This window comes from Ursus americanus, chromosome 29 (genome assembly GCF_024610735.1).
Source record: "Ursus americanus isolate L20-20 chromosome 29, mUrsAme1.1.p, whole genome shotgun sequence".
NCBI classification, from domain to species: domain Eukaryota; kingdom Metazoa; phylum Chordata; class Mammalia; order Carnivora; family Ursidae; genus Ursus; species Ursus americanus.
This window is the reverse complement of record NC_142155.1, coordinates 30283287-30295537: the sequence shown is the minus strand read 5'-3', so window position 1 is coordinate 30295537 and position 12251 is coordinate 30283287. Positions and strand designations below refer to the sequence as shown.

The 12251-nt window shown below is 39.9% G+C and overlaps 1 protein-coding gene across 1 annotated transcript in view; it reads left to right on the top strand.

Moving 5' to 3' along the window:
- ENPP4 (ectonucleotide pyrophosphatase/phosphodiesterase 4) overlaps positions 1-12251 on the top strand; it is a 14924-nt gene extending 2673 nt beyond the window's left edge. The window contains exons 2-4 of the mRNA XM_045801676.2: positions 5238-6096; positions 6732-6902; positions 8815-12251. Coding sequence (XP_045657632.2) covers positions 5271-6096; positions 6732-6902; positions 8815-9179 — 1362 coding nt within the window. The 5' untranslated portion in view covers positions 5238-5270 and the 3' untranslated portion in view covers positions 9180-12251. The remainder of the gene's footprint in view (positions 1-5237; positions 6097-6731; positions 6903-8814) is intronic.

The window sequence follows — 12251 nt, the reverse complement described above, 5'->3', positions numbered from 1 at the left end:
TTTTGTTTTGCTATTGCTTTTGCATTTGGAAGGTATAACATTTTCATGTTAAGATACCCAAGTCTAGGGGCGCCTGGGTGGCACAGCGGTTAAGCGTCTGCCTTCGGCTCAGGGCGTGATCCCAGCGTTCTGTGATCGAGCCCCACATCAGGCACCTCCGCTATGAGCCTGCTTCTTCCTCTCCCGCTCTCCCTGCTTGTGTTCCCTCTCTCGCTGGCTGTCTCTATCTCTGTCAAATAAATAAATAAAATCTTAAAAAAAAAAAAAAGATACCCAAGTCTATTATGGAGTACAAATTTCACATAATTTGGGGGCATAAAATGAGACACCAAAGATGTTTCCTGTTTTTTTGGCAGGGCATTTCAGATGCTTTTAAGTTTACAGTTTCATGCCTCTTTTGTTGTTGTTAATATAATGGTTTTATTGAGATATAATTCACACTCTATCCAGTTCATTCATTTAAAGTGTACAGTTTTGTGGAGCCCTGAAACCATCACCACAGTCAATATGAGAACATTTTCATCACCTTTGGAAACAGATCTCATACCATTGGAATTTACTCCCCATTTCTCCCCAACCTTTCCCCGAGCACTACCAGTATACTTCCGTCTCTAATAGACTTGCCTGTCTTAGGCATTTCATCTAATGAGTCATACGGTAAGAGATCTTCAGTGATTGTCTTCTTCCACTTAGCATAATGTGTCAAGGTTATCCACTTGTAGTGTCTGTTAGCACTTCATTCCTTTTTATTGTCCAATAATATTCCATGGTATGGATAGACCACATTATATTTGTCCATTTTTCATCACTCGATGGGCATTTGAGTTATTTCCACTTCTTGGCCCTTAAAAATAATGCTGCTGGGAACATTTGTGTACAGGTTTTATGTAGTGTGAGCATCTGTTTTAATTTCTCTTGGACATACACCTAGCAGTTGAATTTCTTGATAATATGGTGGCTGTGTTTAAAGTTTTAAAGAACTGCCAGAATGTTTTCCAGGTGGCTCTCCTATTTTACATTCTCACCAGCACTGTATAAACGTTCCAGTTTCCTTACATCCTTACTTACTCTTGCTGTTGTCAGTCTTTTTGATTCTCTCCATCCTAGTGGGTCTGAAGTGGTATTTCATTGTGGTTTTGATTTGCATTTCCCTAAGGATGTTGAACATCTTTTCGTGTGCTTATTTGCCACCTGTACATCTTTGGAGAAATGTCTTTTCAGATCCTTTGCTCATTTTTTAATTGGATTGTTTGACTTTTTACGTTCTTACAAGTTTTTATACATTCTAATTATGAATCACTTATCAGACGATTTGCAAATATTTTCTCGCATTCTGTGGGTTGTCTTTTCTCTTTCTTCATGGTATCCTTTAAAACACAAAAGTTTTTAGTCTCAATGAAGTCCTATTTATTTGTCACTTGTGTTTTTGGTGCCGTACCTAAGAAGCCTTTGCCTAATTCAAGGTCATGAAGATTTCCTCCTATATTTTCTTCTAAGAGTTTTAGTTTCAGTTCTAAATTTTGGTCCGTGAGCCATTTGTAGTGAATTTTGGTATATGGTATGAGATTCGGGGTCCAAATTCATTCTCTGGCGTGTGGATATCCAGCTGTCCAGGTGCCATTTGTTGAATTGGTTTGGCACCCTGCTGTTCTTAGAGATAACTCTGTTGAAAAAGGTTTGGACATACTATGATATTCCATTTGTAGTAATTCCTCAAAGGGCTTAGTGTTAAAAACAAGGCTTTACGGTGTATGGCTCTCAAGCACAGCATTACAAAGGAGTTTTGGTTTTATAGAACAGAGTTCATTCACCCTTGTCTTTGTTCTTTCAGGATGACAGCCTGATTCATTGCTTTGATTATTTATGCCCCTATTGTGAGTACGACAGATTTGGAAAGTGTAAAGCCCTCATCCCCTGATACATGGCACATATATACATTTTTGTGGTATTATCTTAGTTATATTAGATATGTATTGAGTGATTAAAAAAAATAATAACCTAAAAGAGTGTTTGGGCGAGACTTCATGTCAGGAGGTAACTTCAGGATGTTTGGGAGTGCAGACTATTACTAAAGAGCTGTTATAGGTCACCTATAGGTCACCCAGATAAATGCCTGTTATCTCTTACACGTCTTTGAAATACATTTGGGCAGACGGTGATGGTGAAATATGGTAAAAGGAAAGTCCGGTTGGCAATGATTTCTGTAACTATTTCACGGTCACGTGCCTGTGGGTTGGGCCTGGATACTGCAGGGGCCTGACTGCCGGGCTGAAGTGTTTGTATAGGCAGGGGGACTCCTCGAGCATTGTTTTTTAGAGGAGTGTTGTGAACAGAGCGACACCCAGGAAGGTGAAGTTGAGAGCAGGTATTAGGTGAGAAAGGGGAGGTGAATGAGGTGGGACGGTCAGTTAAGAGACAGAAGCCTCCTGTTGAAGGGCTTTTAGAAGTATGGCAGCAGTAGAGACGGAAAGAATGGGGAGCTGTTCCAAATGCACGTTCTGGCTTCTACTCCAGCCTGACTGAGCCAGAGTTTCCTAGGGGTAGGGACTGGGCCGCTGCACGTGCGACAGGCTCCCGTCGGCGATTTTTCTGCCTACTGTGCTGTAGTAGATGCTATGCAAGTGGGGTCGACGAGGCTGGCACGGACGGGCTCCTCCGGGCAGCGCTGGTGTGAGAACGGGAAGCTGTTCCGCAGGCTGGGGAACTAAGCAAAGGAGGAGGATTTGGAGGTGCGGAGAATGCGCTCAGTTTGACATACGTGCGCCTTGACTTGCCCGCGGAATAGTTTGTGCAGTGGAATTGGTGGGAGTGTAGACGGGTTCCTGAGGGAAAGAGCCAGGGCAGTACCTAGAGACAGTTTTTAAAAACTAGGTCGGTGATATCTTTTAGCTGCGGTGCCCCCTCTTTGCCGTCTCAGCCACTCGTGCCGGAAGCAGGTACTTGTGCACCGGAAGTCGGCTGTAGTGAGAGCGACAGCGGGGCCGCGCCGTCCCGGCGTTCCTGCAGACATGGCCCCGCGCACGTTCTCAGCTGCTGGAGCCGGCGGCCGCCGGCGTACGGTTGTCGCGTGACCCACTGAGGGAGGAGGGCGGCAGATACCGAGCGAGCAGAGGCCGCCGCCGCCTCGATGCTCGAGAGCTGCCGTTGTGGAGCCGTGGCCAGGCCGTCCGAACCGTGTGTCTCTGTACCGCACAGCCCGCGCCTCTCCCCGGTGGAGAGCTCACGCGGTGGTGTCGCTGCGTCCCGTTTGGGCCTCATGGACGGCCTCGGCGACGGCTGGGGCGTGCGGCCACCCCGAAGGCAGCCCGTCGCAGCTTGAGACGGTAGACTGCTCAGACCCAGAGACCCTCCCAGACCAGATGCTGTGCCTTTGGTCTTCCCATTTTGAAGTTCCTGGTTCTGAGCCGGTCCCAGCTTCAGTCAGCAGGTGGTTGAATGACGCGCACACAGACCACCTAGCTGGTGGGTTTGAAGGAAGGAAAGTCTCTGCCTTCAGGTAATTCAGTTAGAAGAAAAGAACGCGCGGTAAATGGCTCACGTAATCGTCACGTCAGTTAGCTCGCTGCTGCTTGGGCCTGGGACCTCGAGGTGCAGCCCCCGCGGTCGTACCTGGGGTCTTCCTGCGCTCACCTAATGAGCTCCCTCACCTCACTCCGACTGCAGCCTCACATCCTTGCAGCTTCCCTCAGAACCTCTAGTCCAGAGGCTTCTCTGCCTCACTCTCTTTATCAGTGTGAGCTCGGGTGCTGCAGTTCAGATTTAGCCACTCCCCAGTCGGGATCTTTAACTTCCTTCCTTGCACTTGAGTTTCTCACAGTCTCGAGTGCAGGCACCATCAGCTGCTTATTCTGTTCAGACCCGTGCCAGGGCCTCTGAAATGCAGAGAAAACTGATCAACAGTGTCACTGAAAATTCATGACACCTGCTGTCAGCTCGGACCACCCGTCCTACTGTTGCCCTGCACTCTCTCCCATTCTCCATGTTGGCCATTTCAGACATTCTCTACGTTTCTCAAGCCCTCGAACCTTTTACCATCCCACTCCCTCTCAGTAATTGCCTCTACCTTTTGCAGCACAGAGAATGCAACCCTTTATCTCCAGTGCTCAGACCTGTTAGCTTACCTAGCTTTAGCTCCTTCTCTCCTGTTAGACTGGAAGAGATATCCTGTCCAACTGAAGGGAGTCATGCTGCCTAAATCACCTATCCTGTTTTCTGCAGGACCAAAGATGATAGAGACTGAAGGCAGGGAGATTTATTATGGGAAAGCTGTTTTTGTTGTTAGTGGATTGTCAAAAATAAATAAATACATACATACATACATACATACATACATACATAAATACATAATGAATGATCAGAGAGAGCTCTGAGCCGGGGGTATTAAGTAGAATAATTATGTCCTTGGTAGTAAAGAGGAAGTTTAAAGGATATGGTGAAGTTCATTTCAACAGCTGTTGGATTTCTTCAGAAGTCACTGTGGCAGCCAGGTCCCTATTGGCTCTGTCAACCTCCTATAAATTCGGGGAATGTATAGATTGAGGTGGGTTCTTTTTCTCAGGTAGTATTTATTTCTTACTCCCCTTTTTCATGCCAGTATCTTCAATAGGAGCTGGTGGTGAGTCAGCATGCTAGCATTTCCACCACCTATTTCTGTGGCTTGAAAGGAACATAGTTACCAGTCATTAAACTAGAAAAATAATCTCCCTTTCTGGAGCCTCTGAAGGCTTGGTATTATTTCTCTTTTGTGCAAAAAGATCATTTTTCTTTCTTCATCTGTTCTTATTAAGTTTTTTTTAAAGATTTTATTTTTAAGTAATCTCTGTACCCAACGTGGGCACAAACTTACACCCTGAGATCAAGAGTTGCTTGCTACACTGACAGAGCCAGCCAGGTACCCCTCTTCTTATTAAGTCTCTAGAGTAATTTCTGCTACTGCAGAAAAGCAGGCAACCAAACAGGAGTATATCTGGGGAGTATAAGAATGGCCCATACCCCCTTCAGAGCATGAAGGATGGGCAGGATGTGTATAAATAGGAAATTGGACAAGTAAAGACGGGTTTTTTTCCCCAATTTTAGCTTTATTCAGTTATCTTTCAGTAAATGATGTTACTTAATTCTAAGTTGATATAAAACTGGTATATAAAAAGTTGATAAATTTTGCTTCTTTTCTCCCAATGGCTAAACTTCTGAAACTTAATCCAAATCTACCACTTATGAACTGTGTTTTTATATTTTAGGAACCCTGATTGCTCTCCTTCAACACATTCATTATGAAGTTATTAGTAATACTTTTATTTTCTGGACTTACAACTGGTTGTAGAGGTAACTCTTCCCATAGCCTGCCACCCAAGTTACTTCTGGTGTCCTTTGATGGTTTCAGAGCTGACTATCTACAGAACTATGAGTTTCCTCATCTTCAGAATTTTATCAAAGAAGGAGTCCTGGTAGAGCATGTTAAAAATGTTTTTATCACAAAAACATTTCCAAACCACTACAGTATTGTGACAGGCTTGTATGAAGAAAGCCATGGCATCGTGGCTAATTCCATGTATGATGTAATCACAAAGAAACATTTTTCTGACTTTGATGACAAGGATCCTTTTTGGTGGAATGAGGCAGTACCTATTTGGGTGACCAATCAGCTTCAGGAGAACAGATCGAGTGCCGCTGCTATGTGGCCTGGTACTGACGTACCCATTCACAATACCACACCTTCCTATTTTATGAATTATAGCTCTTCAGTGTCATTTGAGGAGAGACTAAATAATATTACCATGTGGCTGATGAATTCAAACCCACCAGTTACCTTTGCAACACTCTACTGGGAAGAACCAGATGCAAGTGGCCACAAATATGGACCCGAAGATAAAGAAAACATGTACAGAGTGTTGAAAGAGGTAGATAACCTTATTGGTGAGCTAGTCCACAAACTCAAGGTGCTAGGATTGTGGGAAAATCTCAATGTGATCATTACAAGTGATCATGGGATGACCCAGTGCTCTAAGGACAGACTGATAAACTTGGATCTCTGCATTGATCGTTCAAGCTACACTCTTATAGATTTGACTCCAGTTGCTGCTATACTTCCCAAAATAAGTAAGTAACCTTTTAGCTGAGGGACATTTGAAGGGAGCAATTGAATGAGGAGGGAGGGTTTTATAAAAGAATGCAGCCCTGCCTTTTGTAGTGCCGCGCCATATATTCTTACTCGGAGTGGGATTAAATGTTTTTCCCCTTAATTGACAAGTCTTTAAGCAGTTATCCTTAGGTTCATGTTCAATGAGATTACTTCGTTGCTTTTTGATACATTTCTTAATTCACACTAATGGAAACAGGAAATTTTTATCCTTAAAAAATATCTTGGATTTTTGTGTGAGATGTACTGTTTATCTGTTGATCTTAGAATTAATAATTAGCAGCAATATGTAATTAGTTTATATTTACTTAGGAAGCTATATGTGAAAATGTCCCCTTTTGTATAAAAGTCCACCAGAGAGAATCACAAAATGAAAAAAGAGATATGTGAATGCTTGGAAAGATGGGTGTGTGTGTGTGTGTGTGTGTGTGTCCAATAAGGTCACAGAATTATCGCTTTGTTTTTTAAGAATTGAAAGTGATTTAATAGATGACATTGTTCAGGATTTATTTCCAGTTATTCTAGTTAGAAGTATTTTTTTTTCTTTATCAGCCAGTCATTACTTTTTTCCTTTACCATTTCCTTTTTCTTCCAGATACAACAGAGGTTTATAACAGACTGAAAGTCTGTAACCCTCACATGAATGTTTATCTCAAAGAAGATATTCCTGCCAGATTTCATTACCAACATAATGATCGAATTCAGCCTATTATTTTGGTTGCTGATGAAGGGTGGACAATTGTTTTAAATAAATCATTACCAAAATGTAAGTATTTAGGATATTTCTGTTGTATTCTGGGGATAAATCATACATTGTGCCATTGTTCTGTTAACAGGGTACTTTGATTTAGAGATATTAACACTGTGTAATCAGTTCACTTTTTGACTGGATAATTCTCAGGTTTTCATTCAGTAGCAATTTATAACCACAGTTTTACCTGTAGATGAGGAGGGTGGGTGACCTTAAGGGCAAAGGTGTAGTTTTACTTTCTTACTCACACTGCAGTTACTGTCAGTAACTTTCAAGTAACTTTCAACTTTCAGTAACTTTCAAGTTCTCTTGATTTGTAGAAAATGAGAAGTAAAGAAACAAAGTACAGGGGGAAAGATTTGATAGTTCAAATGTTTTTTAAATGTTATGTATTAAAAAACATTGTCTAAGTAACCCAGAGTCTTTCCCCTGTGATGAAATCATTTACCTGAGTGTTAATAGCTGTTTGGAACACTGGGCAAGAAGCAGAAGAGGTGTATCAAAACCTCTCCTAAAGCCAAGGAGATATAGAGGGGGGAGTTACAGGTCTCCCCTGAACCGAAGCTTATTTCTCCATATGTTAAATTCAATTTGAGTACTTTAAAAAAACAAAACAAAACTGGTTTTGTAGTCTGTAGCAGGAGTCAGAACACTTTTTCTGTAAAAGGCCAAATAGTAAATATGTTAGGCTTTATTGGCCAGCTGGTTTCTGTATCACTGAATTCTGCCTGTGTAGTGGAAAAGCAGCAGTGGACATTATGTAAACAAAGTGATGCAGGCTGTTGAAATGAAACTTTGTTTACAAAAACAGGTGGAGGGCTGAATTTGGCCAGGGGCTATAGTGTGCAGATCCCTGATCAATATAGCAAATCAGAGGCTTCAGACAAGGATAAGACTAAAGGTTAATGGAATTTGTATGTTTCATACTTTTATACTCACTGTTGAAAACTGAGAAAACAGAAAAGTTTAGAAAAGAGAAAATACCAATACAGAGGTATGGAGTTTCCCCCTTCTAAACTTTTTTCTAGTACATATACATGTATTTTTACATTATTGAAATCGTAAAGTCTATATAAAGTATTAATTGTTATTATGTTGATCACATTCATTATTTCTATTATGAATTTCCGGACATGAAATTAAAGAATAATATAACACAAACTGATATACTCACCACTCGGCACTTGTACTGCATATGAAAACAGGAGCTTATCAGTGCAACAGGCATACACTAAAAGGGAATATTTGCCAAAATAGAGCTAAAAACCGAGAATCTGGTATTGGGCCTCTGTCCGGGACTGTCATGTTTTTCTGTGAGTTCAATTTGGAGTTTCAGAGGTTCGTGAACTGGTTAGACTTCACATTGAATACAGGAAGCCCTTCTGTAACATTCTCACTTGGCCCTCCAGAGGTCGAGGCGTCCGTTCACTGTCAATAAACCAGGACTATAATACGTAATCTTACTTCTTATCACAGGAGCCGGTGATGCAGGTAAGGCTGCAGATGCGCTTCTTCGACCCTTTCGCTGGTTTTACTCAGCTCTGCTCTCCCCAGGTATTCAGGTCCCTCAGCCCGGCCGCTCTCCTCCAGGCACTAGTGCTGTTTGCGTGCGCACAGTGCTGGAAATTGACAGGTGAAATGCGTGGGGCTGGCCCTGAAAGATAGGTGCATCAGGTTGAGAAATAGTTTCAAAGCCTCGGGTCATGACCACTTGGGAAAGGGGTGTATGTGTGAAATAGGGGACATGGCTGAGTTGGAAAAAACAAAGTTTTCTTTCTGGCCCCCGTCTGGTCCAACTGATGCAGAATTTTAATGGATGGGAATTACACTGGCAAGAATCAGTATATTTACACTAGAATCAAGTTATTTTGTAATAGAAAGATCAGTGTTTCTTTTAGGAACTAACATAATTTTGTTCTTTTTTCAGTAGGTGACCATGGTTATGATAACTCTTTGTCTAGTATGCATCCGTTTCTAGCTGCCCACGGCCCAGCGTTTCACAAAGGCTACAAACACAGCACAATCAACAGTGTGGATATTTATCCAATGATGTGCCACATCCTGGGATTACAACCACATCCCAACAATGGAACCTTTGGTCATACTAAGTGTTTGTTAGTTGACCAGTGGTGCATTAATCTCCCGGAAGCCATTGGAATTGTTATCGGTGCGCTCTTGGTCTTAACCACGCTAACATGCCTCATTATAATCATGCAGAATAGACTGTCTGTACCCCGTCCATTTTCCCGACTTCAGCTGCAAGAAGACGATGACGATCCTTTAATTGAGTAACATGTGCCAGAGTTGACACAGCATCTGATTAGTCACGATACCAAGGATACCCTCAAGAAATGTGTTTAAACGATGAAAAAATAAACCTTGAAAGACAAAGAGCTTAGACCAAGCATGCTAGAATTACTTTGTTTTCCTTGTGCTTTGTCTTGGTGCATCAGCTAATACAAAAAGCCCTGACCGTAGTAAAAATTGCTAATCAATCATTAGTGAACACCAACTATTTCTCTAACTAGAAACTTTTTTTAAGAAAAATATTGCCTCTGCCTTTTTTTTTCCCAATGAAGATTGACACATTTTTAAATAAAAATATATCAAAATTTAGTAGGCATGCTTTTCTAATAAATGTTTATATTTATATCTGAAACAACAGAAATCTTTATGCAATTAGTGGATTTTGTGTAACAGGAAGGAAAAGTTTTCTATATTTTTATATATAATAACTTTATTAGAGTTTATATCCCAAGTAAACCTGTGACGTAGGTGATGGTTAATAAAATCGGTTAACCAGGCAGAACAGAGCTAGCATATGAAGAAATTATTTTAAGAAAAGCTATTATAAAAAATACAACAAAGACTGTGTGATACAAAGCTTGAGTCTTCACCATTGTGTCTTTGTTAAGATTCCTAAACTGTTGAAGCCAGGAAAGATATCTTTTGAAGATTGTTGCTAATAAGAAATTAAGAAAATGGAAAGAATTGCTTTTCTGTATCTGTGCTTAATGCCGATGTGTAAATTATTCGTGTGTGTGAGTGTGAGTGTGTTTGTGCATATGAGTGTGCAGACTTCCTGTGACTGACCGAGGAGGTCAGAGGCGGCTGGTCTGTGGGCTGACTTCCACATTCCCACGGAACGTGGCTCTCACCAAAGGGTATATTTGCACTTCATATTTGTTTACTTTCTTATGACTCAAAGTCATAACTGAAGAAAGTTCCTTAGTTTTTGTTACTGTGTTTTACTTTCTCATGTTGTTTATTGTAGCCAGAGGTATCCAAGTGCTATAAAAAAAATTTATGACCCGAATAGGAATCTGGCTTCAATTGGGTCAGAATGAGGAAGAGAGATTTTGAGATCTACCTTTGGGACATTATGCCTTACTTTTTAGGCAATAGAGTAGTTAAATTTAAAATGGAATTTGGTATCTTTTGATCTTTCCCACTCTTCATATGTTAAGTGGCAGAATATAAGTGCTGTTAACATTCCGTAGCCTGAGTGCTGCCTCTGCTTTTTCTCCAATGTTTGGTTCACAGAAATAATTACTGTGCTCTGATTTTTTTAAACATACATGTTCAGAGCTAAGGATTTGCTGTGAAGAAGTGCCATCCGACCTTTGCCAGGTGGTACTTTCTAGTAATCAAAAGTAACATGCAGCAACTGAGGTGTGACAGACTAGATTGTATCTGTTAAAGGAAAAATGGGGTTCAGGAACCATCCATCAAGACCTGAGGCAAGCAATTAATAGTGTGATATTTGAGGTTTTGACAATATAAAATAAACTAGGTAACTGTTTTACAGATAAAAAAAATTATCTACAATAAATATGCAACCCAGTGAAATGTTGATTATCTGTGATGGTAAAGAAAACGGTGCCAGTCATCAAACATATAATTCATCCTGTTTAGTCACTGCTAATTTTGCGATCCGGGGATTCAGTACCTATTTTTTGGGGGGTTCTTGAGAAGCATTTCTACAGCCTGCATAAATAGTTCATGCTATCGGTCATAAGTTGACTGTATTAATAACATAGTAAATAAATGAGATAAAACCAATAGGGTTAGTTTTGCTTTTTGACAAATTATATTTCACTTTTTTCCTCACATAAAAGTTACCCTAGAGGTTAATAGTTTTTCTGAACAAAACAATAGAAAAATGTCTTTCTGTTTCAATTTCCATTTAAAAAAAAAAAAAAAGGACAGTCACATATAACACAGTGGACACTTTTTGAAGTACCTAAAATAGTAGCAGGGTATTTTATACTGGTTCAGTAGAGCTCGGTGCTTGCAGTGCTGTTTTGCTGTTTTGGTGATTGCATTGGTTTGCTTGGTGGTTGTGAGTTTCAGAAATCCGTAGCGTCTAGCCTGTGAGTGGATTTCATATGGGATGGAAAAGGAAGGGATGTCCCATCAATGTCTTAACCTTTTGAACAAGACATTTACCTATTTGTCTTGTCTTTCATTCCATTCTCAAAATATTAACTTTAATTAAAATTGTAAAATTTTTTTGTATATATGCTGATGGGACAAAACAGTATTTATTTAATCAAAGAGATGTTTATATGTTATTATTTTGAATTTTATGTTAATTCATTTGTATTTTTAAAAAATTATCACTGTTAAAGCCAACGACTCCTCTAGTACACTGAGAAAATCTTTTAGTGAAGCCAGCCGTTCACTTTAAGGTTTTGGTGTGTATTTTGTTGAATAATTGGCTAATATCCTGACATGTTTTCTGGGTGATAGAAAGTATTTGGCTCCAGGAAACATTTGAGTTTATGACAACAATAGTCAAAGGTAATAGGAAAACTTATTGTTTTTTGTTAATTCAGTGAGTGAATTCAGAGTAAGTGCATTTAGTTATAAAGGACAGTTCTGTTATTAATGTGCAAGTTCTTCTGGTAAATAGCAATAGAATTCTAATATAAATTATTTCAATGCTGTGTACTGTATAGGTTTTGTGTTATTGTGTCACTAAGCTTGGTATAAGAATTTAAAGATAAATTCTCGGAACATTAAAAGATTAAAAATGCCTTTGCCTTGTTCTTGGGTGTCTCCCTTTCTTGTCCGTATCTGGTAAGCTTTCAGGATGATGGCATTTAATTCCTTTTATTTAGAGGGGTTTATTTCATTGTGAATACATAAAGTTATAAATGAAGGACAAAGATGGAAAGTATGTATTTTATTGTCACTTCTTAAAATAGTGTGTAAATAAAATCACATGAGTATGCTTTAAAGAAATCTGTATGTAGTGCCTTAAGTTGAACTAAAATATATTTTGACTATATTGTCTGAATTCAGAGTTAATGATTTTGCTTATGATTAAAACATTTTATGTGAATAAAATCTGCCAAAACA